Consider the following 26415-nt stretch of genomic DNA (forward strand, 5'->3'; position numbering starts at 1 on the left):
AATACTGAAGAATTTTAAGAAAAGTCTTGTGGTCGGTTGCATAATCTACTTAGACCAATCTTAGAAGTTAGACATCTTTATGTAGTCATTTTTCAAGACTTGTCAAAACTTTTTTAAAGCACTTACATTAAAAGGTAGATTGGGCTAGTTGAAATCTAAAAAGTAGTACCGATTAGTCCTAACTATTTGCTAGTCAGTGAGACTAGATGACAAGACGCAGTGGCTAAGTTTAAGCAACTGGGCCTTGGTCTCTGCTCACGTTTAATTCATATTAAATGCCCGGAAAAACCTATTGTGAAGTTTCACACACAGAAAGAAACTAATTCAGACCTTCACCAGAGTCATTACATGGGGTAAATGAATATGCAGTACCAACAAATGGAAGCAATTTACAAATTAACAAGTAAATTCACCTCAGACATATGTGGTCCAAGAAATTTCGTTCCTGATTGAGCTTGTGTCCTGTGACCTAAAGATCTCCAATTTCATTCTACTAAAACACCCATCAGGAATGTATAAAGATGATTTTCTGGGGGCTCCATAATACCTTAGGTTTGAACTTGGTCTTGGCAGTTATGATACAGCTACATCCTTGCATCTAGGTCGCATGATGTGAGAGACATCATTTTTTTAAAAACACACAACTATCTGCACATTTACAGTTGCCATTGCCAGACACAACAGAACATGACAACTGATGGTGATATTCAGGCAAGTGGCTGCTCAGAGCAATCTCTAAACGACGCTTCATCAGCCTTTTATACGTTTTCTTACAGGACATGGCAATGGTGATACAAACGATGACACGGTCGATGTGATTGATTGGACATCGTTTAACAAAAAGAATGTAAACCAATGCAGCAAGAAATACAATTATCAATACACGTGCTCGGTTGTAACGTGCCGGTTTAAAGTACGCCTTTTACTATTTACATTTTACTTGTATCAATGTCATTTAGTTTGTGTTTCAATGCGTGCATATTTACTTTACATATATCCTAGTCAAAATTTTAAAGATGTTAACGTTACATACAGACAAAACAATGCTAGTTTTTTACCTGTGGCCACAGCTACACAGAGTTGTCAGATACACGGCATAGATGCTGCTTTTCTAATGAGTGAAAATTCCAACGTCAACGGGAGTTGTAAAATGTGTCGTTAAAAACGTGAATTGTTTGTTTATAAAACTGTATAGTTCCGACTGAACATGCGCGTTGTCGGTGACAACATGGCGTATGAATATTTTTTCCAATTGACCGTTTCATCGGACGCGCGCGCGGCTGACCCCCAGTTAACTTCCGGTTCGCGTTTGGGGAGCGTCTAATAATATAACTATTTATATTTTGTATGTTAATATTAATTTGCAGTATTGTTTTACTGTGTAATAATTGTATTAAATAAACGATTTGTTGAAATTTGTTGTATGTTTATTCTATTAATAATTTTGTTGAATGGGTCCACAGTTCAGTCGCAGTTAAACAAACCGTATGCGGTAGATTGGCATCTAGCGGTTGAGCTTGGTATCGGAGTCTAAATCCTAAATATTGGAGAGACAAGTTTAGACAGGTGAAGGTTTCTTTTGCCTGTTATCAGAAGTAACCAACAGGCACTCTGTGGTTTTTAAACGTGTACCGGGAGTTCAGGTCGGGTCGCAACATTTGTTTATGTTTTCAAGATGAAACCGGCTATTGTTTCGCGGGAAAAATACATTCAGATGTATTTTTTTTCCCAGAGTATTTTATGAGAATCACTCTAGTTCCAGATTTTTTTATTATAAAATTAAAGTAGAATTAATTTAGACCTTCACATTTAAATGACTTGGACCTAAAAATGTCACATTAGCAAATAAATGCGAAACAGTGTTCAGGGCAGTGCCAGAACGGGAAGCCCTGTCTAGAGACCACTGGGACGCGAAGGGGAATTGAATGTTGGAGAATATCTTAATTATTAACCAAATGTTTCCTTTCCATGGTTTCTGCGGACCCACAGTACCTCTTTAACAGATAAAGGACTAGCCGAGATGACGACAGACTAGACTGCAGATATATAGTGTTTTCACGACGCGTCATAAATCCGGAAGTCGGCCATGTTGGAGAAACCCAATATATATATCGCAGATATTACTGGAGGAAAAAATATTCTTAGAAATAACTGAAAATAAAGTGCTTTAATGCAAGTCTATGACACCCGAGAACCGCTATAGCCAATGCTATAACATCACGTGCAGTATAATTATTTATTTTCTGCTCTTAACTCACGAGTCAGTAGTATTTCACGTTACTGTGTGTAGTTTAACTTAACTATTCTACATAGATGTAGACACACACACATTCATGGGTAAAGAATAACTGTAACACAGTTAAGAGGTACGCTGTTTTATTAAATAACTTTAGAGGTGATTTAGTTCAAAGGGACCAGACTGTCAGCGTTTGTAGTTTTAAAAGGTTAGGGGTAATGTTAGGAGTTCACTGCGTCGGGACGAGAAATATATCAGTATAGGTTTGTGACGTTACGTCATATGGCCATTGTGATTCCTATTAACCACATATTAACTTTAGTTTGTCAAAATATCGCGTCCTTCTCTATATGATTTAGCAGCTTCCACGCGTTTTTTCCCCGTGGTTTAGACATCATAAATTAGGTGAACTACGTATTATGTTGTACATTAAGCGTGCAATCCATGCTGTTGTTTAGATCCGGGTAACTGACCAAATCGTGACGTGGGTACAAACCCTCTATTGGCTACAGTAAATTAATAAATAAGTCTCAATAAATAGCCATTAATATGAATAGCTAATATTTTAAACTGAAAATCAAGATGTAATGGTGAGACAAACACCTTCATAACTGAAAGAAATTGTTTACTTCATTCCTGGTAGCAAAATATTTAGGTACATACATACCTAATATATAATAATATTAACATTTACATGAAAACATGAACTGAAAATTCTATATTAATTCAATGAGTGAATAATTTAATTGAAATATAAGTTCCTTCTTTCAACATTCCTTCTAACATGACAAGTTAAAGTAAGACAAGTAAACACTTTATACTGTTTACAGGTTCAACATGTAGCACTGTCTCCTTCAAGACACAACAATCCTAATATAGACAAAAAAAACACAGCAATACAAAATAAAGGGATAGTAGCTTAAATATCATGGATCGATTTTGGGCTAAATGGCTTTTAATGCAAGGTGTCAACCCTTAAATTTGTAATTTTAATATTAATTTAAGATACAGTATTTCAACAGCCATAAAAATGAAGAAAAGAAACGACCATCGGAATTCATTAAAGAAACGAAATTTTCACAGAGACTGCATATGGCTTGACAAACTAAACCTCACTGAAAAAAGTGCAATAAGAGTACATGGAAAAATGCATTATGTAAATGTAGATATTTTACAGAACATCTGACCTAGAGCATGATGAGGGACACAGATTTATACAATGAGTGAAACTTTTCCAGCCCCCTACTACTGATAAAGCACATGAAATCCCATTGATTCGAAATTAATGATTATATTCATGATGATAAATATAGTGCCACATAAAGAATAAAGATTATGTATTATATCAAATAAAAGAAAAAGTCATTTACTTTGGTTATTTGTTTTTTTGTAGATTAATGTACAAAAAAACTGCTATTCAACAAGCATATCAATAAATTCAAGTGATAGCATACATGAATAAATAAATGCCCATTTGGAAGACAATGCTATTCTGCCGAAACACAACAATAGACAACAGGTACAATGTGATGTATAGAAGCTGGTAGATTCTGATCAGAGCGTAAATGCTCACGTTAGCAATCATCCTAAAATTATTTATCATCTAATGTTTCATATCCATCACTGTAGTGGATGTGTACTTCTTATGCATATTTAAAACCTTTGAGAGCTATCAGATATTCAATCATAAGAATGTAAAAATCAATATAGATGTTATGACAGAATTTAAGATTCACTGTGTGACCCATGTGCTTTCTGTAATGAGCTGCAAGAGAATGCGTTACATGTCCATCCATCCATTTTCTACCGCTTATCCGAACTACCTCGGGTCACAACGTTACATGTCTTTATAAAAATGTATTCTTTGAAGTAGCTGATTTGAAAATGAAAAGCTGTGAAATAAAAGAACAGTTGTGTATTTTTTGCAGCTTTACCAACAAAACTGCATTTATGGTTTATAAGCATATTGATCGCACAAACAGATCCCACCCCAGTTAAAGTTATGTTCAGCTTATTTGAGACCCACAAACAGGTTGTACTTCTGTTTGGTGAAGAAAGAACATGCATTCCTATTTAAGAGTAATCATAAAGTGATGTTCACTGAGTGAGGGAGGACATGAAAACATGTTTTTATAGACACACCCAAAAGGTCGTTGGAATGTGGTTCAGCCTTATATATGTCCAGTAGCTTTATACATCTTGACATTTACTAATACAGGAGGTATATAATACAGGGCAGAGCACTTAAAAAAAAAAAAAAACATTGGAAATTGAATGTTTTCCTATGTGAGAAGAACTGGACGCTCAGTTAGCAAACTCTACAAACCATTTCTAACCCGACTAAACCTATAAGTGCTTAAAAAAGAAATAAAATAAACAGTTTCTTAAAAATGACATTTTGTGTCAATTAAGTGACAAAAATCTGGCCTGAAACACCAAAGGCTATAATGGTAAGGTGATTGAAGGCCCTACAGATAAAAAACTTTAGGAAAGAGATTTTATAGTTGGGTAGGCTTCCAGCTGTGCGGTTCCACACCAGAAGGTGGCACTGTCACCAGACTCCGAAGATAAACGCAAGGATTCCGTCTCTTTCCAGCAGCTTGAGCAGCAGGCAGTGGAGGCCTTAAAGATGCCATTAGTGGCTGTATTTCCTGCTGCTGCTGAGATATTGCACCTTCTTCTTCTTCTTCCTCTTTCCTCACAGGGAACTGGAATTGCCCTGAACTTGAGGTCGTTGCATTACTTCCCGGTCCTGAACCACTCTTTGCCTTTGCAGGGGTCCGCATGGGTCCCCCCAGCCTCGCCAGGGCACTAACACGTGGGTGCTGAGGCTCAGGAGGAGCAGGAGGAGAAGCCAGACTCTCCAGAGAGGAGATGCTCTGATTCCAGGCCTGCTGCAGGTCTACAGGGATAATTTTTGTGGCCTCCACAGACACACACGGAGGGAGGGAGTCAACACCGCTTTTCCACGGCAGGTTTTTCTCTCCGCATGTAGGAGAAGGAGGGGCTGCGACTGGACTCTGACACACATCCAAAGCAGCTGGTACTTGGAGACCAGAAATAAATTAAAGGAATGTTATACAGATGTTAGCGAAAGGTAGAATTAATGCTCAGCTGCCAGAATTGTGGGGTATGTTTTACCTGATTTCGGTCTCTCCTTTGGTGTTTCTGGAGCCCTGCGGGCCACAAAAGTGATGCCCACATCCTCATCTCTATCTGGTTCAGAGGCATCGTGTTTGTCTTCCTCGGGCCCCATTGGAACTACAACTGGATCTGCAGACACATGTGCAAAAACACATTAACCAAATACACAGTATATAAAATTCAATAGAAAATAATTCTCTCCAAGATTCAGTGACCAACCTTTGTCCTGCCAGCTGACATTACGTCTGGGTTTATCGCTGTTGTCTTGCTCTTTAGCATCTGACCCTTTTCTCTGTAACATGTTTCAATATTTATCAATTGTGAGTGAGAGGAAAGATAATGCAATAACATCAGAGGATAATGATAAATTGGGTTTACGCAAGCCATCATTCATGATACATACCAGTAACAACAATTTAGCCTAGTCTCAACATTGCCCGTGGGTACATGGCCTTATACACACATTCTTGCCTCTCATAAGTTACCTACTGTAGGCCTCCCTCAGGTCCAGCTAACCCGGGTGTCTATTTTTGCAGTTTTGAGTTCTTGCCTTTTTCTGACTGCGGTCCTTCTTATGGCGCTTGTAGTGAGTGGATTTGAAGGACTCAAGACGGTTACGCATATTCCTCTGGAACACCTCCCTGTCCTGCCTCTCCTTGTCCCCAACCGTCATAAAGTGCCGACTGTAGTGGGACTGGTACTGCAGAAACAGAGGAGAGTTTAACTGATGCCAGCAAAGCATTACACGTGTCCTTCATTTTACTGTGATTTAATATTACGAGTGAGAGCGCATCAGCGCGGTTAGGGTAACGCTGTATGTGGGTGTTTTATACCCGTCTCCTGGGTTTGTAGAGGTTTCCTGCAAGTACGTGATGTGTTTCTAACTCCTCTTCTATCTTGGCTCCTGGCACGGTGTCAATCACCTGGAGGTCTAGACACACCCCACTGCCATTCTCTCTCCTTAAGGTACAAACACACAGACATATACATTTGCCCCAGAGAAATGTATAAAAACACTTTTGTATACACAAACACAGGACACAATGTCCTCTGAAAATATTTCCTCAAAGACATTCCCATACTGGATACTCACAGGTAGTTGGTAACATTTGTGACCTCTGGGAAAGAGGTTCTGCTAGCCATGGAAGGCAGAGAGAGTCTAGCAGAGGTCAACACGTTCCCACCCTGAGAGAGAGAAAGAATTTCTACTGAGAAAATATAAAATACTAATCTTTATGTCGCAGAGTGCCGAATCCTTGATTTTGATTGGCTGACACACGTTCAGAGGAGTTGATCATATATCAGGGATAATGTGTAGTCATTATGGCACAAAAAACTATGATAGGCCTATTTGCCCAATACTTTAATGTATATAAACACATGGGCATAAAACACTGTGTTGAGAAAAAGTAATAAAAAATTATACCTACACAAAAACATTCGGTCATAACCAGCCAATCAAAATGAAGTATTTCTAAGAGCTGTGTGATAATTTTCTAGTCTTCCATTCAATATTACCACACTTTAGCCTATTGAAAACTATGCACACATGAAGGAGAGTTCGAAGGTTTGGCATTAAAGGGATAGTTCACCCAAAAATGAAAATTCTCTCATAAATTACTCACTCTTAATTCGTTACAAATCTGTATAATTGATTTTGTTCTTATGAACACTTATAGAAAGATATTTAGACGAATGCTTGTAGACAAACAGTTCTTGGACCCCATTGACTAACATAGTAGGAAGGGTTACAATGGCAGTCGGAAGTGCCCCAGAACTGTTCTTCAAAATATCTTATTTTGTGTGTTCAACAGAACAAAATAAAATAAAAAATGGTTATGCTCCTGCATGTTCTGTTTTCACATCAGGGTCGTCTCTCTCTCTTTCTGAACTTTATGGCTGTGCACTGTGGAGCAGGACTCGGTGTAGATGGAAACCAGCTCTCCTATCATCCGAGCAAGCTTTGAACATTCCCCCTACAGACAGTTCCTCTTACCATAAATAACTCTGGCATATGGCTAAGTAATCTTTTGTGAAATGCATCAGGAATTGTGGTTTAAAGTAAACACAGTCTGTTTCAGCTCTATTTCCAAATGATCTATATAACTGCATAGAAAATACATTCAGCAAAATATGTCTGACAGACCAAATTTAAAGCCGTTGTTAACTTTAAAAAAACATTTAACATGTATACCATATACAGACGTGCTCAAATTTTGTGGTACCCTTACAGCTCATTGAAATAATTCTTTGTTCCTCCTGAAGAGTGGTGAAATTAAATAAAAGCTATTGTATCATGTATACTTGCATGCCTTCGGTATAACAGAATAAAGCAAAGAAGCTGTAAAAAGAGATGAATTATTGCTTATTCTGCAAAGATATTCTAAAATGGCCTGGACACATCTGTTGGTACCCCTTAGAAAAGATAATACATAATTGGATTTTAGTGATATTTCAAACTAATTCGTTTTTTTAAGTATCACACATGTATCCAATCTTGTCATCAGTCATTCAGCCTATTTAAACAGAGAAAAGTAGTCACTGTGCTGTTTGGTTTCATTGTGTGTACCACACTGAACATTCACCAGAGAAAGCAAAGGATAAAGGTTGTGTGAGAAGCTCAGAAAGAACATAAATGACAAGCATGGTAAAGGTAAAGGCTACAAGACCATCTCCAAGCAGATCGATGTTCCTGTGACAACAGTTGCAAATATTATTAAGAAGTTTAAGGTCAATGGAATTGTAGTCAACCGGCATGGCTGCAAGTGGACAATTGACCCCAGATTGAGCAGGAGGATTGTGTGAACAGTAGGAAAAGAACCAAGGATAACTGCCAAAGAGATACAAGCTGAACTCCGAGGTGAAGGTACATCAGAAACGTACTGCCCAGTGTCAGAAAGCTCTGACTCAGTCGCAGGTCATGGGTCCTCCAACAGGATAATGACCCAAAACACACAGCTAAAATCACCCAAGAATGGATAAGAACAAAACATTGGAGTATTCTGAAGTGGCCTTCTATGAGTCCTGATCTGAATCTTATCAAACATCTGAAACTTGCAGTCTGGAGAAGGTACCCATCAAACCTGAGACAGCTGGAGCAGTTTGCTCAGGAAGAGTGGGTTAAGCTACCTGTTAACAGGTGCAGAAGACTCATGAGAGCTACAGAAAACTGTCAGAGTTCCTGGTTAGTGCATCTTTGTTTACTCTCGTGTTGATATATCGATGTGAGCTCATGGTCTGGTTGACAGCCTGTCATGTGCTGTCTCGTAATTGTGGTGTGACCCCGCCCCCTTGTTACCCTGTTTACTCCTCGTTATTGTTTCTTTCTTCTTACCTGCTCCAATCATTGTCTGATCTCTCCTCTCGTTTTCTTTGACGTTCACCTGCTCTGCTAATTGTCTTCTCTCTCTCCTCCTGTTTCTCATTTAGGTACTGATTTACTTCCCTTTATATTCTCTTCTGTTCTACTGTCTTGTGTCAGATCGTTGTGTGTGTTAATCCTGGTGGTCTTTCACCGTACTGACTGCCTCAGCCACAGTATGCCTTAGCCGTGTGCTATCCCAACTTGCCTTTGTGTTTATAGTTTTGGCTGTGTCACTGTTTTTGTTTTTCTACCCCAGCGCCCGTTAGTGTTTTCCCTGGTCAGCTATCTCCCGTTGGCATCCCGGACTGCTCTCTGACCACCAAGCACCACCTCCTCGGCGCAGGACTATTTCCCTGAAGTGGGGTGAACTCTTTAGCTCTTTGTGAGTTGGTGGGTCCTTATCTCAGTGGTTCCTGCACTCTCTCACTTTCTGAGTTATCGGGACGAGTGTTCTCACCGAGCCGAGATCTCCAAGACGAGGGTGTCGAGTCTCTCCCCGTCGATCTCTGTGCTGCCGCTTTTGGGCTGCTTTTTCAACAGTTTGTTTATTATTAAATTAATATCTTCCGCCACCTTGCTGATCATGACAGAACATGTTTGCTTGCAGTGATTGCCTCAAAATTGTGCAACAAAATATTAGGTTAGGGGTCCCAACATTTGTCTATGAAATTTTCATTTGTCTTATTTACAATATATTGAATAAAAAAATCCGAAGCAAATTCTGATTTCTATTAAATATTGAATAATCAATAGTGGATGCCAATTTATTTAATCAGTTTCAAGTTATTTCAGAGAAATTTTTGCATTCTTTGTTTTTTGTGGAGGCTTACAAACAAATTTGAGCACGTCTGAATAAGAACATACAAAATATGTATCATTTATATCAAATTTATGTTCTGTCCCTTCTCAAATTAATTTAGTGCTTCGTAATTATTATGTACATTTTTGCACTGGGTGGTCTGAGAGAAATGGAGCGAGAGATAGGAAGAACAGCGGTTTCCCAATCGTTCAATCTTCTGTTAATATTAGCTTAATAACTCCTCTCAGGAGGCTGAGCTCTATGAAACTCAAGTGTACAGGAAATTATCTCACTGGGAGGCATGACAAACTTTTTTGCTCCCACCATTCTTCATGAAATTAAATAATTTCTTTTGTTAATCTTACATCACAAAAAGATAAATAACAGTCAACATCCAAAAGGATTTCTCGACTATAAACTGTATTTTATCAAGTGTAAAATATTTAAGAGCATAATCTGAATCTCTGCGTTGTAAACATCTGATGGAATTTCCTGTGAATCTAAACATTTAGTTTTTGAAGTATTTCTCTATCGCTTGCTCTCACTGTGTGATGCTATCTCTGTAGATGGTTTTGATGTTGCAGTCGACGGGTATCAGGTGCTTACAAAGAACCACTATTGGCAGAGGCACCCTGGCGTCAGTCTAACTAACAAAGAGAGTAATTATCCTTCCATCTTCTCAAACAACTCTCTTGAGTCTGAGGAAAAACTCTCAGCGTTTCCTTGCTCAGGTACAGTGTGTATGCGCGCGAAAGAGGAAAAAGACACTTTATAGAGTGGAAAACAAGAGAAGTTTTAAAACGGCATACCTGTGAATTTTTCCCCGTCTAACAGATATAAAGTTTTGAGTTTCGCTGCCATCTAGAGGTCTAGATTTCAAGTGCAATAATAATACAGAAAACGTACAGAAGTATTTATATTAGTTTACATACATAATTATTAGCGCTAAGATGCCAAAAATCCTACTACAAGCTTTTATAGACTGGATCGGCACTGATATACATCAGCCTTGAAACTTTTCTTTTTTTATCACTTTTAAGATAGTGCCAATTCAATTCAAGTTTATTTATATAGCGCTTTTCTCAAAGTGCATTGTTCCAAAGCGGCTTTACAGGAGCAAATAAGAAAATCACAGAAAGGTAAAACAAAGCCCAGTGCATGGTGTTTATAGAGCAAGGAAGATCATTCTAATAAATAATATCTAATAAATAAATAAATGCAGTCTCCCGGTGAGCATGCCAACACTGCCCTGCTGTGGCGAGGAACCCAAACTCCAATGATTGTTTAATAGAGAAAAAAAAACAGGAGAAACCAGGCTCAGCGGGGAGGGCCAGATCCCCTCTGACGATGTTACCTGATCAATGACACTGATGGCATCTCTGATGTTGATTTTCTGATATGCTTCCCACAGCTCACTCTTATGGTACACAGACTTTCTCAACAGCAACTTGCTCAAATAGTTCTTGTCAAACTGCTCCCACCTAAAGGTCAAAAATAGCAGAGCTTAAAATGCCATCAGTTTCACACAGCTATAGGAAAACTAGATTTTCAAATGCACTCGTGCATTATTTTCGGTATATACTGCATAATGATATTATGAGGATGCATGCGGTTATCATGTTTGCTTACTTGTCCCTCCAGTGATGGTAGCCATTTAGACCAGCGATGTCCTCAACAGCTGTCAGAATGTGGTCAAAGGCCTATAAGATAGAAGGACAAATAAACTCAGAGGATCTGTAAATCACATATGGCTATTCTAATTTGCTAACCACAATCTTTGCAAACATGCACACAAATTGACAAAACAAGGAATGTTTTGAATGTGGTGATGTCAATGGAACAATCGAAATTGAGGAGCACCTCACTGTTCAAACTCTAGCACTTAACACAAGCCTTTCAGATATGGTGTTATGGTAAAATCTGTTCGCCTTCATGACTATTTCCTGTCCTTTAGCTACACACAAGTATGAATCATCCGTGTTTTAGGAAAGTGCCGCTTTGATTCGGAGAAAAGATGACCTTTCCAGGAAAAAGTATTCTCTTTAATTCATCTCAAACTCTTCTATCCTCCCTAACCTTCCCATCATCTCTGGTATTAACATCTCCGTCTATCTTTAGCTCAGGTTTAGTGTGCTCAGCAGGTAGTCCTGTGTCCCAGGGTGCAGAACCTTTAGAAAGAGGATGGGGTAAACTGTAAGGGGCTGTGTGACCTCTGCTTATGTGTGCACATCTATTTGTGGAAAGGCAAAAAAAGCTGTGATGATTAATTCATTGGAGTGAGAGACTGTCAGTCATGATGCTGCTGTTTCATCACATCACAAGCACTGCACAGACAATAAGGTCGACATCACTCACTCACAGATTTCACCCAAGGACGTCAGATAGAGACGGACAGAGAGAGAAACACACTGTAGGCAGAATTTACAGGTAAAACGAGTGACATTGACTTACACGCTCGTGGATCTCTTCATTAATGGTGGGTTTTCTGTTTGTGCTGCGTGGCACTTTCAACCATTTCACTAAAGGCTTGATGGTCAAACCCTGGGGAGACGGATTAGGGAAATGTCAACAAAATCTTTAAACTAAATATCAAGGCACACATTTTGAAAAGCAGCACAAAGACCATGTAAAACCTTGTCTGATGCTGAATGAAATGCTGAGATGGTGCAGGTGAGGTAACAAACACTGACAATCTCACTTCTTCTTTAAAGAGCATGATTTTCAACTGTTGTTGAAGATTTAAGTGTGTTGAAATACATTTTAACATTACATAATATTATAAGGCCGGTTCCTTACAATATTACAATGTCTCGAAATTGGTACAAGGATCTCAAGCTGGCAAAATGTTCAGGGGGATTCTAACTGAGATGAATCCCATAGTGCTGTATGTTCCTTTGGACATGTAGCACTATGGGCTCAGCTGGCGACAGAATCCCCAAGTAAGTAGAAAAACAAAGTGCTGTGTGTGCATGTATTTCTCTTATCAGGTATGCAATTCTCATCATATCATCCTAATGTCATGTCTGTATTTAATTGGCTGTAGGTTTTTTATGATAAGCTTGTTTGACATGTTATTCTTACCTGACAAATACATTGGATCAATTCAAATAACAATTTATTTCCAATTACAGAGTTGTTGTAAGATTATGTGTATGTGCAAATTGATTTATGAATATATTCATCTAAATAAAATCTTAAGAAACATCAACCTGGATGTTCAAGTAGTCAAAACAAGTATAATTTAATATTAATCAAATTCTATTAAAAATATTTAATTTTTATCGTTTGGAGAATTTTGTAAACAATAAAACAAAGCGCCTGAAAAGAAAGATCGTGCTTAAACCTTAAACCTCTGGATTCTTCCATTGGGCCAGCAGGTGATTCTGTTGGCGGTTTCTCCCAATCTCCCCAACCCTTACAATATTTTATATATTTCTTATGATAAAAATTAAAGATGGTGTATCAAACTTCTAGCTCTTAAATAAAAAAGATGATATATTTGAACATATACGGTCATTTCATCATCTGATAGATGAGTGTAGAATACACTAAATAGGCTGTCACCGGCCATATGGATACACACACAAACACACAGCACCTCCAAAATCACTGTCATAATTGGCATCTCTTTTTCAGAGTAGCAATGGAAATAACATCAATTTGACACAGCAGTGGGCAAATGTCATGCTCACCAGTCAATTACACACACATACACACACACACACCTATGCAATAATAAAAACCACAGCCTGATAAAAGACAGACCTGAAAAACAATTTAACACCACATAATGGTCTGGTAAAGGGCAGAGATAAAGGAAAAAAACACATTCTGAAAAATAATTGAATCAAAACACTAGGCCACATCGTAAAAAAAGTTACCTGAAACATGACAGTGAAGAAAACCACAATTATGGTCGTTGCCACAAAATAATCTTTTGCCTTCACGTGTTCTTTGTCTAACAGCACCACCAAAGCAAAAGCCACAGCACCTCGCAGGCCACCGTATGACATAACCACTTGATCAATCTTGTCCAGGGGAACCAGTCTGAACCAGTTCAGGAACCAGGTCTGCCCTACGACACCTGTAAATGAAATGGAAAACTAAGGTTTGGAGTTGAGGCCATTAAAGAATATATATCACTTTTGTAAGTTTTTCAATGTGTAATATATATGTACTTAAATAGAAATAGCAGAGCTCTCTCTCACCTATTGCCCGAAAGAGTAAGATAAATATGAGAGTGCTGACAATAAGTCCAGTGTCCCAGGCCCATTTAGATTTGTCTACAGCTGAGATGCCCAAAAAGATGAAGATGATTGTCTCAGCAATGCTGGCCAAAGTTTTCATGGTGTACTTCACAGTGGTCCGGGACTTCTGGGATATATTGGCCTCCACATATTTGTTGCAGCCAATGCCGCAGAATGTCATTCTGTCATGGATTACAAAAGAAGCTAGTGAAACACAGAATAATCACAGAACAACGACACACAATGAGTCCTGTGCTTTATATCACATTTTACACATATTAAACCATTTTTATTGTCTGTGCCATTTGATATGACCTTTAGACATTTAAAGTGTGATGATATGAATAGATTTTCATTCCATATCATAATACTCATCCATATAGATTGGATGCAGATTTATGCAAGAGTTAAACCTGATGAGCGATTTTCTCATTGAACACTCATGAGTCACTACGAATTACTCACTGTGAAGGAACAATAGAAAGTGAAGTGTTAGACAGTAAATTATAATATTATTATAAATAACATTGATCTATTCCCAGTATGTGAGCAGGACACTTCCTCTCTAGCCATAAGGGGGCGCTCCAAGCACTGCATCCATATCTGCTTACGAAGACGTTTCACTTTTAAGTTTATGTGAAAGGAAATCATAATTTTATCTCCTTTACTACAGATTTCTTTCCCTAAAGCATCTTGAATCCAAATATCCAAAAGTCTGAATCATAAAATGTCCAAGAAACAGACTTATTAATATAATTTGTCTATTCGAAACTGCTGAAATGTATAAGATTTATTCTTTTATAGAGATTTATGAAATAATCTGAAGCATTCTACATCTTCAGATGACTAGAAATAAAACATAAACATGACCTACAAAAAGACATTCACACACTCTACTTATATTGACACACATGCAGCTCTACACAAACAGACACACTCACCATTTCATATTCACCGCATCATTTATCCCTGACCCGGTTGCTTTCATTTGCTCTCTGTAGTAGTCTCCTAAAACATGAATTACTCTTTCTCTCTGCATTACTATCTTTCATTTTACCTTCTCATCATTGTAACTTTGAGCTACCACAATGTCTGTCACAAAGCTGCCTACAAACACACGATCAAACACATTTATTTCACTGTTACAGTCCATTGACTTCTATTGATTTCACACTGAGCTAATGATATTTTATATACACTACTCTACACTACACTACACTAATTTCGCTTCACTATGTAGACGTAAAATTGCAATACTCACGAAAGAATGGCAGAGAGAGAAAACAGTTCTGCCGTCAGGTAGGCCAGGTAAACCAACAGGAAGACAAACAGCGGCTCTATGATGCGAACCTTCTTGGTAAAACGAGTGATGAAGGCCAAAATAACAGCAAAGATGAGACCCACCAAAGTTCCTCCAATACTGACAATGAGGAATGATACTATGATAAAAGATAAGAGAATTAAAAACCAGTCATTTCTAATTTATACGGTTTCATAAATAGGACATTAAAATGCTCTACAATCAACCACAGGGTATCAAAAAAAACCTTTAAATATTAACTAAGCTCTTACCAATTCCTTTAAAATAGTCTGCAGTATGAACATTCCCTGGTCCCACTCCCACAAAAGATATGTATACTTTATACATCACCTGTTAAGACACAGAATGCACATTGAGCACATGTCTCATATACACTTGACTAACTTGTCTAGATCTCAACAAATTGGACAAAAGATAAAATAATTATAAAGATAACACAACACAAAACAATAACACTGTTCCTAAGCGTAGAGGATAAAAAAGATCCCCATAACAAGAAAATATGACACGTAGTTTATCAGCAAAACAGAAGATAATACAACTGCCCAATGATACAGAACGGCAAAACACATGCACATCTGCAGAGAATGAGCGTTTCACTCAAGCCTGTTCACTTGTAAACACGCTGTTCTCCTCAGTGCTTATGAGTCTGTGTGTTAATGGGAAGCTCCTTTATAATGAGGGCAAAAAGAAGAGGCTGTTTCTTTCAAACCCTGTTAATCACGAGACGCCTTATTCGTCTTGTTGATAATATGCCAGTGCACTGTGTACTATTGTTCAGTTAGTGTATGTCAATAAAGGCAAGTGTCCCAAAATTAACTAGTTTGATTGAAAGGATTTTAAGCAAGTGGTAACAGCTTCTGGGCATTAAAACTCTATTAAGCACGAGCTCTTCTGAGTGCTTTTTTTAGAAAGAGACACTAAGGTAACAGCACTTAATTAGAGCATTGATCAGCACATCTATAGTCTTTAGGCAGCTGCTCTCTGTGCTGACCTGATCTTCCAGTACTAAGTCTACAGTTAGTCACATTATAATTATTGTATTTCTATACTGAAGTCTGGTCAAAATCTCTCAAAAGAAAACTGAAAAAAATGAGACCGTGGTAACTTTACAACTCATTTTATGTGTGATAATGAGCTGAGACAAATGGGACAGAAGTTTTTGGTTCATTTTATATATACAGTATAGAGCCCTGTGTAAAAGTCTAAATCCATCAAAAATAACAGTGGCTGAAGTCTAAACAAACTTGTTTTCTCCTATTAAAATGAAATTGGCGAGGATGGTCGCTGGCACTGCATGTTAACACTAAGATCAAACTCATGTTACTAACATACAGTATGCTCCTTTCCGTGTTCCACAGATATAGACATCTACAAACCAAACAGGTGTGATTTCTGTGTATCTTCCGGAGCACATGCAATACCGTTCTACATACAGTACACGTAAATCAAGCAATAAAACAATAGCTTAATGGCTCAACCAGATCTAATTTCACCAACAATATACAGTATAAACAAGTAACACTAATTCATTTTAGCTCATAGCCATCCACAGAGTATTAATCTACAAATGATATGGAACAATGGAGGATGGTTTGGATAATTCAGTTGCAATGCCTTGGACTAAGTCAGTTACTATCGATTTGCTTTGCCAGAGCAACTAAATTACAGTTGGATATGTCTTATAACATAATCAGCATTATAGTACGGTCATCTTGTATAAGGTTACCATAACAACCGAGATGTGCATAGTGAAACACAGATGACAATGGAAGGATTTTTACCTTAAAGTGGCTGCAACTCTGCATATATGTGATCCTGGACAACAAAACCAGTCTTAAGTAGCATGGGAACATTTTTATTAATCGGCAAAAATACATTGTAGGGGTAAAAATTACAGATTTTTCTTTTTAATCTTCTAATCATTAGGAAATTAAGCAAACCATGTTCCATGAAGATATTTTATAAATTTCCTACCGTACATGTATAAAAACTTTATTTTTGTGAGTAGATGGCCTGCTACAGTACCTCAGATTAACAACTTCAAAGGCGATTTTCTCAATATGTTGCTTTTTTTTGCACCCATAGATTCCAGCTTTGTAAACAGTTTTTGGTCCACCAGATAGTGTCATATCCTTACAAAACATATATCAATAGAAAACTATCTTCAGCTTTCAGATGATGTAAAAATCTCAATTTCAAAAAACTTGACACTTAAGACTGGTTTTGTCGTCTAGGATCACATATAAATTTCTGCATATCTCATGTTAATCTTGAGTAGATACAGAATGGTATTGCACCCTTCAAATACCCATAGTCTTTAGTTTGATAACATTTATAAAAGACAAGATTCGATTATTTCGAAAAACATACAACCTCCTGCGTGCGGGGGGGGAATTAAAGTACCTGCGCACCCCTTGCCAACAAATCACAGACATATGACTCAGTTTCACTTACTCACTTCTGCTCCATCTATCAGTTTCAAACGATCTCCAAGCCACCGTTATATCCACCGTTTAAACATTCCTCACCGAAAGGCAGTGAACTAACAAACACAACTGAACTTCGCGAACGCAGTGCTCTCTCTCTCTTGCTCCAGCTGGTTGAATGTGCGCATGCTAGTTCTCACACTCTCCCTGGTTAATGCGTGGGAGTACTCTTTCTTCTCGCTCTAGCGGGTTGACGTGTGGATGTGCATTTCCAGGAGAATTGTCCAATAAGGGACTAAGAAAAGTTGTTACGAAGCGGATTTTCATGTTCGAAAAACTTTCCATAACCTATACGAACGCCTGGGGAGTGGATCGAGCAGAGAAATTCTACGTCATACTTCCAACTCGTTTTTTGAAAAGTTGACTATGTCAAGCATGAGAAGACAGCATGTTTAACATCGTAAAGAAGTCAGAATGCATGAAAAACCTTTGCACGTCCCCTTTAAGCTCTGTGAGCTTTTTTAATCACTCTCACATGTTCACAAAACATTATTACAGAATCACTAAAGATCATCAACAAAAGCATTTGACTTACCACAGTCACAGCATCATTGAGAAGTGACTCGCCAAAAACAATGATAAAGAGTGTCTCATTCACATGGACTTCTTCAAACACAGCCAACACTGCTACAGGATCCACAGCTGAGATCAGAGCTCCAAACAACAGAAACTCCATCAAACCTCCCTCCACTTTTTCATCTGCGCACATACACAGCACAAAACAAACTTAACTCAATCTGAATTGTTAGTCCTTCACAACACAAGTGTCAAGCACAGTTAAAATTTTGGAATAGTTGATGAAAGGCTGTTGGTTTGAACCTCACATTATGAGATCACAATTGTGACCTTGAGTAATACTTTTTACCACAGGATACTCTAGATGGGATGTTTTCTGAAGCATGTGCTGCTTTCAATGAAAATGAAGGCTGAATGACTTGCTAGCTCTCTTGGGTCAATAAAAATCTTCCAGCAGATTCAGGTTACATAGAAGTCATATAATTAAATGAAACATGATAAAAGCCAGTGATGACTGCTACTGGACAAACAATCTTATAAAATATTGATTTGACTAATGTGGAAACCCAATAACTATTTAATTTTTGTGAAAATTCGTATTGCCAATAAATGATTTATGCATGACTTTTGCCATTTTGTGGTTTCCAACCCTTTAAAGCAAAAAGCTTTATACTCTTTATATGAAATGTAATGGTTTTAACATGAATACCTCACCTATTAATCCAGCCATCTTGACTCCATAGAGACAGAATCCAGTGCAGAAGGCATTCCACAATGTGCCCACCACAGCGTACATCAAAATGGCACCCAGGTTGTCAAAGAAGAGCCGTGCTGGCATAAAATACCCTGCATCCCCCACAATAGTTGGCAGGAGAAAGAGGAAGAAAAGGCCTGGGTGCAGTTGGTACGGCTGCGTCTTGCTGGCGATGAGGACCACTGCACCCAGAACCAGACCCAGCAGAATCAACATACAGCTCTCTGGGACAGCTGTGGTGAAACGCTGAGAGAAATGGAACACTAAAGATTGCAGAGCAAGAAAAGAGAGAGAAAATATATTTTGAGAGGGATAACATGGCAAGAGTATAACCTGAGATTAGAAATACGACTTTTTTTTATGAAATACTGTGAAATTATGTAACTAGTAAATGTGTTTTTACAAAACGTCATCCAATAGAATAGACAATATTTCAGTTTTGGACTTTGCACACATTTACACTAAGCTCTGTATAATGTAAGCTGTTTCAGTAAAAGATCACTACCATCTTCATAGACGTGGTCATAAAAATATGTGGACCTGTTACAACCAATGAGTTTCCTGCAGCAGGGTGGACACATGGAAAAAACTCCATTAACCCCCATAAACCACACAGCCCTGGCAGCAGAACATTTCACGCCTCAATCTTCACGCCAGCCCAGCAGCCTTGTTTAAGGAGACGCTTGTAAATTGTGGATGCTGTAATTCCAAACCATGGTTTCAGATGTCACACAACACAACAACACAGAAAGCGTATCAGTAACCTATCACAAGAAAGCTTCATCTCAGACAGCCAATATTCATACCCAATATCTATTACTACTATACTGTTAAAAGTTTTGCTGCCTTAAGTTTTTAAAGTATAATCAAATTTCAGCTTAATGTTTTACATTTTAATAAGTGACTAACCTGATTTAACATCAAATTGTTGGATCTTTAAGTTAAAGTAAGTTTAAGTGATAGTTCACCCAATATTGAAAATTCTGTTATCATTTACTCACCCTCTTGTCATTTAAACCTGTATGACTTTCTTCTTCTGCAGAACACACAAGATATTTTGAAGAAAGTTGTGGTAACAGAACAACGGCGGTACCCAATCACTTCTATTGTATGGACACAAAACCAATACAAGTCAATGAGTTTGGCCACTGTTCTGTTACCAACATTTTTCAAAACATGTTCTGAAGAAAAAAAGAGTCATACATGTTTGAAATGTCAAATGGCTGAGTAAATGATTTTCATTTGGGGAAACTTTCACCCAAAATAGTAAAACAGTAAGTTGAAATGAATTGTAAAACGAAATTACAGTGTAGGCCTATTTCTTTCCTGGCAAAGATGACTTTACAAGTCATTTCAATTTACTTTTTTAAATTTTGACCAGCGCTGAGATGCTGTAACTTATGAAGTAAGTTGAAATTGAAAAGTTAAATGAGTTTGATTAGTTGAAGTACTATTAATCATCTTAGAACATAAATTAAAAATGGCTTGTAACGTTAATCTGATTGTTTAAAACAATTTAAGCCAGCAAACAACAATTTACATTGTATGACCAGGTGTCAGGTAGGCATACAGTATTCAATGACCAAGCCATTCATTATTAGAAGAGAACAATCACACCAGTCTAAAATGCTGTTCACATTACAAACGACAAATCGGCATGATCCCCGAATGGAGAGCTACCTACTTCCTGAGAAACGAGCAGTAGCAAGCGCTGATGACTGGATGGGGCATGTCCAGCATCGCAACAAAGTCAAGAAACATTGAACTGTAATCAAATAAGAGGAGACGATGTGAGCTAATTTGATTCTTCACTCAGCTGTTTTTGGGTAGTTGTTCTCTAGAAATAAATGTTCTTTATTAAGGCTCATGGTAAAGAAAATATTATTGTGGCACAGCTCTGACCTACAAAGCAAATAATAAAATGCTGTCGTAATCTTTTGTCTAAAAGCGCAACACATTAAAGGATAATGAGAGACTAATGGTGCTAATTATTCATGTTTCCACGCTGTGTTCCGAGTGATTTTGCGTGGGAGGGGAAATACAGTACACACCTCTGCCAAAGAACAAAACAATCCCTGCCTGCCATGACTCATTCACACAAGGAGGACAGAAAACACTGAAACGTAGTGCTTAGACATACATCCATATGCATACAAACGATAAACGAGAAAACATTTGTATATACTGTTTATTTACAGTACAAAATCCTATGTGTGTACACATGCACGTGTTTTAAAGAGCACCACACACAATATATTCCATTCATGTAAGCATACTAACACCGTGTCCCACTCCAATCTCTCTTTTTTACAATAGATGTGTCCTTCAAATGTGTAAATTCAAAATCAATGCTATTCCCTGTTTTCGCCAAATTGTTACCACTCAGTGTCCACAGGTGCAGCCTATCACAGGATCTGAAGCTTTTAAACCGCCACATGCTTATGAAAACAGACCATAATTGCAGTCATAATGAAAGAATAAACCCTTTTAATCCGGCTCTATTCATTTACAAAGAGGGATAGAGCGAAAAACCTTTGAACAGCAAATTTGAAATATAAAGTGGAGTGTCAGTCCATTATAATTAGTTTTATTTACATAATGAAACTAAAGTGAGTGTGTACTGGCATGAATCATAAACTGTGATCATTAATGTTTGTGTGCTTATTATCTCTAAATGTGCGAGAAGAGTAGATTATAAATGCAATGCAATGATAAATAAGAATATGAAAATGACAAAAAAGTTAATTTTATAAGCATACGGATTTCAAATTAGCGTCTGTTGATAAACTGACAGACTGGCAATGTCAGTAACAGAATATGACAAATTTATTTTCTGAATTAAAAAAACTGGGTTGAAGTTTAGTGGAAGGGAACACCACAGTGGACACGATGGCACCATAGTCAAGCAAGTACATAGTCGTCAGCAATTCTATAACCGTGAAAAAGCTGAGGGTTTGTATGAAAATACACTGCACTCGGGGAGGCTGTGATCAACATGAGGAATACAACATTTTGTTATGTTTTACTGTCTCTCAACACCTGTTCAGGCTGTGTGCACGCAACACTAAAAGTCAGCCTGACATTGTGCAGGTGCTTCCGATGCCGCAGTGCTACTTTATCTGGTGCAGACATATTCAGAGTGAATTATGATGGTGCTAAATAACCTGTGCTAAATGAATCACAGAGAAACTGAAGATTGAGCTATCAGATATGTTCAGACATGACTGCATATTACTGCATTAGCCAAAGGAACAAGCTGGAGGGATGCCTGAGAGACACCCACACATACAATTTCACGTGGCATTGCATTTTGGGCAGGGCATACACATCCAGTTCTCTGCTTTATTTCATTTAATGCTTTTATCAAAGAAATGCTTATATTAAATCATAACCTCAACATACTAATAACTAAAACTAATATTCAAACGTTAATGGGTGGGTTTATTGTTCCATTACTGCATAAGCTTATCATGACCTTTTCACGTGCCATGAACAGCCCTCCTAAGCATCTATCATTTACGGATATGATTTAAAAAATATATATATATATACAGCATCTCACAGAAGTGAGTAAACCCCTGACATTTTAGTAAATATTTTATTATATTTTTTCATGTGACAACACTGAGGAAATGACACTTTGCTAAAGTATTGAGTGTACAGCTTGTATAACAGTGTAAATTTGCTGTCCCCTCAAAATAACTCAACAAACCATTTATGTTTAAACCACAGACAACAAAAGTGAGTTCACCCCTAAGATTGGACCCAAAGTGTCAATATTTTGTGTTGTCACCATTATTTTCCAACACTGCCTTAACCCTCATGGTCATGGAGTTCACCAGAGCTTCACAGGTTGCCACTGGAGTCCTCTTCCACTCCTCCATGACAACATTATGGAGCTGGTGGATGTTAGAGACCTTGCCCCACATATGCTCAATAGGGTTTAGGTCTTCACCTTTACTGTCAGCTTCTTTAGCAAGGCACTGATCGTCTTGGAGGTGTGTTTGGGGTCGTTATCATGTTAGAATACTGCCCTGCGGCCCAGTCTCCGAAAGGCAGGGGAACATGGTCTGCTTCAGTATGTCACAGTACATGTTGGTGTTCATGGTTCCCTCAACGAACTGTAGCTCCCGAATGCCGGCAGCACTCATGCAGCCCCAGACCATGACACTCCCATCACCATGCTTGACTGTAGGCAAGACACACTTGTCTTTGTACTCCTCACCTGGTTGCCGCCACACATGCTTGACACCATCTGAACCAAATAAGTTTATCTTGGTCTCATCAGACCACAGGACATGGTTCTAGTAATCCATTTCCTTAGTCTGCTTGTCTTCAGCAAACTGTTTGCGGGCTTTCTTGTGCATCATCTTTAGAAGAAGCTTCCTTCTGGGACGACAACCATGCAGACAAATTTTATGCAGGGTGGGGCATATGGTCGGAGCACTGACTGGCCGACCCCCCAGCCCTTCAACCTCTGCAGCAATGCTGGCAGCACTCATACGTCTATTTTCCTAAGACAATATCTGGATATGACGCTGAACACGTGCACACAACTTCTTTGGTCGACCATGGCGAGGCCTGTTCTGAGTGGAACCTGTCCTGTTAAACTGCTGCATGTATGGTCTTGGCCATCATGCTGCAGCTCAGTTTCAGGGGCTTGGCCAAATTCTTGTAGCCTAGATCATCTTTATGTAGAGCAAGTTTTCTTTTTTTCAGATCCTCAGAGAGTTTTTCTGCCATGAGGTGCAGTATAAAACTTCCAAGGATAACTGATCCTGGATCATCAAGTGTCGATCCATACAAGATCATTTTCTTTATATTCTCGTATATTCTGGTAACAATCAATGATTTTTGTTTTCACTTTGCACTTAAATATCTTATAACATTGTACATTTTTATATATAAGACACCGCACTAAGGTTACTAAAAATGCCTTTATGAAGATAGACAAACTGCCTCTCGAAATCACTTCCAATATTTGCCCCTTACTTGAAAACTTTGTTTCTGAATAATTATGCCTATCTGTTCGACAGAGTTTTTATTGATTACTGAGATAGCATTTGGAAAGAAGTCGGTTCAAAATAAAAATGAAATTTAAAAAAGTAGCTTAGATATAGTGAACTACATTTTCCATATTGCTGTAGCTTAGCTTAGCTACATTTCCCAAGTAGCTTGCCCAACGCTGCCCCATTCACTCCTGAGACCTTGTAACACTAACAAATCACATGACACTGGTTAGGGAAAATGACTAATTGGGCCCAATTTGGACATTTTCATTTAGGGGTGTACTCACTTTTGTTGCCAGCGGTTTAGACATTAAAGGGGTGATATGACACGGCTAAATATTGTCACTTGGTTTAGATGTAATGTAATGTGTATACAATATTTAAGGTAAAAAAAACGCTGTATGTTCCACATACCGTGCATGTTTGTATCTCCTCTTTTTAACAAAGCTCAGCGCTCTGAAAAGCGAGGTGTGCTATGATTGGCCAGTTAACAAGTGCATAGTGATTGGTCGAATACTGTAAGCTATGACGGAAATGTAACACCTGTTACCATATTCGGAGCATCATGTTCACAAGCAATTGCACTGACAGGTGATAAAATGTCATTGGTACTTTCCTTAGCAATTCGAGCCTGAATCTGATCCGGAAAATGAAGATGATCAAGGCGATACATCAACTTGCCAGCGCGACTTGAGCAGGACGTAAAGGATTGGTAAGGTTTTTTAAAAAATGTATTACATTACTTACTGTTTTTACCTTTTATATACCATGTTATAAAGATTTGCCGGGCCTGTTAGTGATCATACAGTGTCATGCCATGTCTTGTCGCAACTCAACAAAGACAATAAACCCCATTATAAATAGGACATTTCTTGCCTCTAGTTGCAAAATATGAATGAATCATCTGTGAAACGTGCTGCACTGAATAATTTTTCGGATTGTACTGTTCTGGAACATTATTGTATATAAAATGTAACCATTCATTTTGATGTCTAATCTTTTGGAAGGGCAAACAAAGAGGCTTTCTTCTCGCAGCGAAACACAGCGTCTCCACGACAAGGGCGACGATAAAATTAGATTTACAAGTACGCCCACTTACTTGCGTATAGATTTGGGCGGTCGTACCACAAAATGACGTAGATTCGAGGGGGTGTGGTTATTAAATAGAATGCATCTTTTGGTCCGACACTTTAATTTGAGCAATTGTACGTGTCTAATACATGCATGGGCAACTTATAACATACCAAAGACACAGAAAAAACATGTATCCGCCCCACATGACCCCTTTAATGGCTGGGTGTTGAGTTATTTTGAGGGACAGCAAATTTACTAAAATGTGAGGGATGTACTCTCTAAACATCATATATAAATGCATCAGATTTAAAAATTACGGATCACTGTGATCTCTCACCTTGGCACTCATTACAACTTAACCGAAGTTGAAAAAGAGCGTGAGACTGACGATTAGGAAACGCAATGAGTCATATCCAATCAGAGCGCGACGCTGTTATCAGCGGACCCTCGCGCCGTTTGGTGCATCATCGGCGGGAACACCGTGAGCTCACCGGCCACTCGAATGTCTCGTGACAGTACGGACAGTAAAAATCGATCATTACAAACATGTAATGGCGCCACTTACACTAAACATACACTAACTTGATGTAAAACTGTTTTTACTCATCTACGGTGCTGCTCGATTTATCGTATCACGTGTCCCTGGGGAAACGCACGAGCTTTATTGCTATGGCAACCACCAGCGTCCGATTAAAACTGGAATGAAAGCGCTGGTGGCTCGAGCGCGCTCATATGCCAAAAAGCACACAGGACTGCTTTCATAAAAACATACGACATGACGTCTTTCAATGAACTTTCTATACATTACCATCAGTCCAACTGCTGCAGAAAACCCGACAGTTTAAACGAATAGCGTCACACAGTACATATTTACATATGGTCTTACATTAATGTCATTTATGTGGCAACTTACGTATTTTGGCCACACTGGCAACCAAAAGCCAGCTGGCTATGATGTAGGGTGTCTGCACGTAGCTCCATTCCCACTGCACTATCTTGTACCCCCCTCCGTGGTTATGAGAAGACTCTCCGTCCTCCGTGTTCGTGGACGACGGTTCCTCCGCGGACCGGCCGTGCGCGATCCCTGTCTTCCCGTCCTCTTGTGGAGTATAACGGGAGGCGGCGAGAGATGTAACGGGAGGCGAGGCACCGGCCACCAGCTCCGGCGGGCGCGATGCTCCCGTCACGTAAAGGTCAGTCGCAGCATCTCCGGTCGCCGTTAACGACAGGAGCAAACTCAAGAGAAGCATTTTTCCACCGTGTTCAGTAGTTTGTCATCGTTTCTTTATATATGCTCCTATGGCGAAGGCAAGCCCAACGCGGGACGCCCCGTTACCGGTTTACAACATCAATACACTCCACTTGCCGGTAACTCGCGACGGTGCAGCTGGCGTATGTGAACACGTGATACAACCGTGCACGACGACCGAAGGTTAATGTTAAAGACTCCTTATCAAAGAGG

The 26415-nt window shown here is 38.6% G+C and overlaps 1 protein-coding gene across 2 annotated transcripts; it reads right to left on the reverse strand.

Moving 5' to 3' along the window:
• Window positions 1–2929: 2929 nt before the first annotated feature.
• On the reverse strand, window positions 2930–26376 carry slc9a5 (solute carrier family 9 member A5). Of its 2 annotated transcripts, none has more exons than XM_056749814.1 (16): window positions 25867–26376; window positions 18831–19133; window positions 18136–18299; window positions 15363–15441; window positions 15052–15229; window positions 13752–13972; window positions 13425–13627; window positions 11995–12084; window positions 11173–11243; window positions 10898–11024; window positions 6474–6565; window positions 6214–6340; window positions 5931–6080; window positions 5600–5672; window positions 5378–5509; window positions 2930–5282 (listed from the first exon to the last, which is right to left on the reverse strand). In XM_056749814.1, the coding sequence occupies exons 1-16, from the start codon at window positions 26201–26203 to the stop codon at window positions 4735–4737; spliced, it is 2895 nt and encodes a 964-aa protein (XP_056605792.1). In that variant the 5' UTR covers window positions 26204–26376; the 3' UTR covers window positions 2930–4734. The 2 variants fall into 2 exon arrangements, with proteins under 2 accessions (XP_056605792.1, XP_056605874.1); XM_056749896.1 differs by lacking the exon at window positions 25867–26376 and adding an exon at window positions 25291–25594.
• Window positions 26377–26415: the final 39 nt, after the last annotated feature.

The sequence above is a fragment of the Triplophysa dalaica genome, chromosome 1, assembly GCF_015846415.1.
Source record: "Triplophysa dalaica isolate WHDGS20190420 chromosome 1, ASM1584641v1, whole genome shotgun sequence".
Classification (NCBI taxonomy): Eukaryota; Metazoa; Chordata; class Actinopteri; order Cypriniformes; family Nemacheilidae; genus Triplophysa; species Triplophysa dalaica.

Coding starts and splice junctions, on each gene's coding strand:
- slc9a5 (XM_056749814.1), bottom strand. CDS start 26,203: ATGCTTCTCTTGAGTTTGCTCCTGTCGTTAACGGCGACCGGAGATGCT. Junction 5,510..5,599: donor TGTCAGCTGGCAGGACAAAG/GTTGGTCACTGA, acceptor ATGTGTCTGCAG/ATCCAGTTGTAGTTCCAATG. Junction 5,283..5,377: donor AAAGGAGAGACCGAAATCAG/GTAAAACATACC, acceptor CTGGTCTCCAAG/TACCAGCTGCTTTGGATGTG.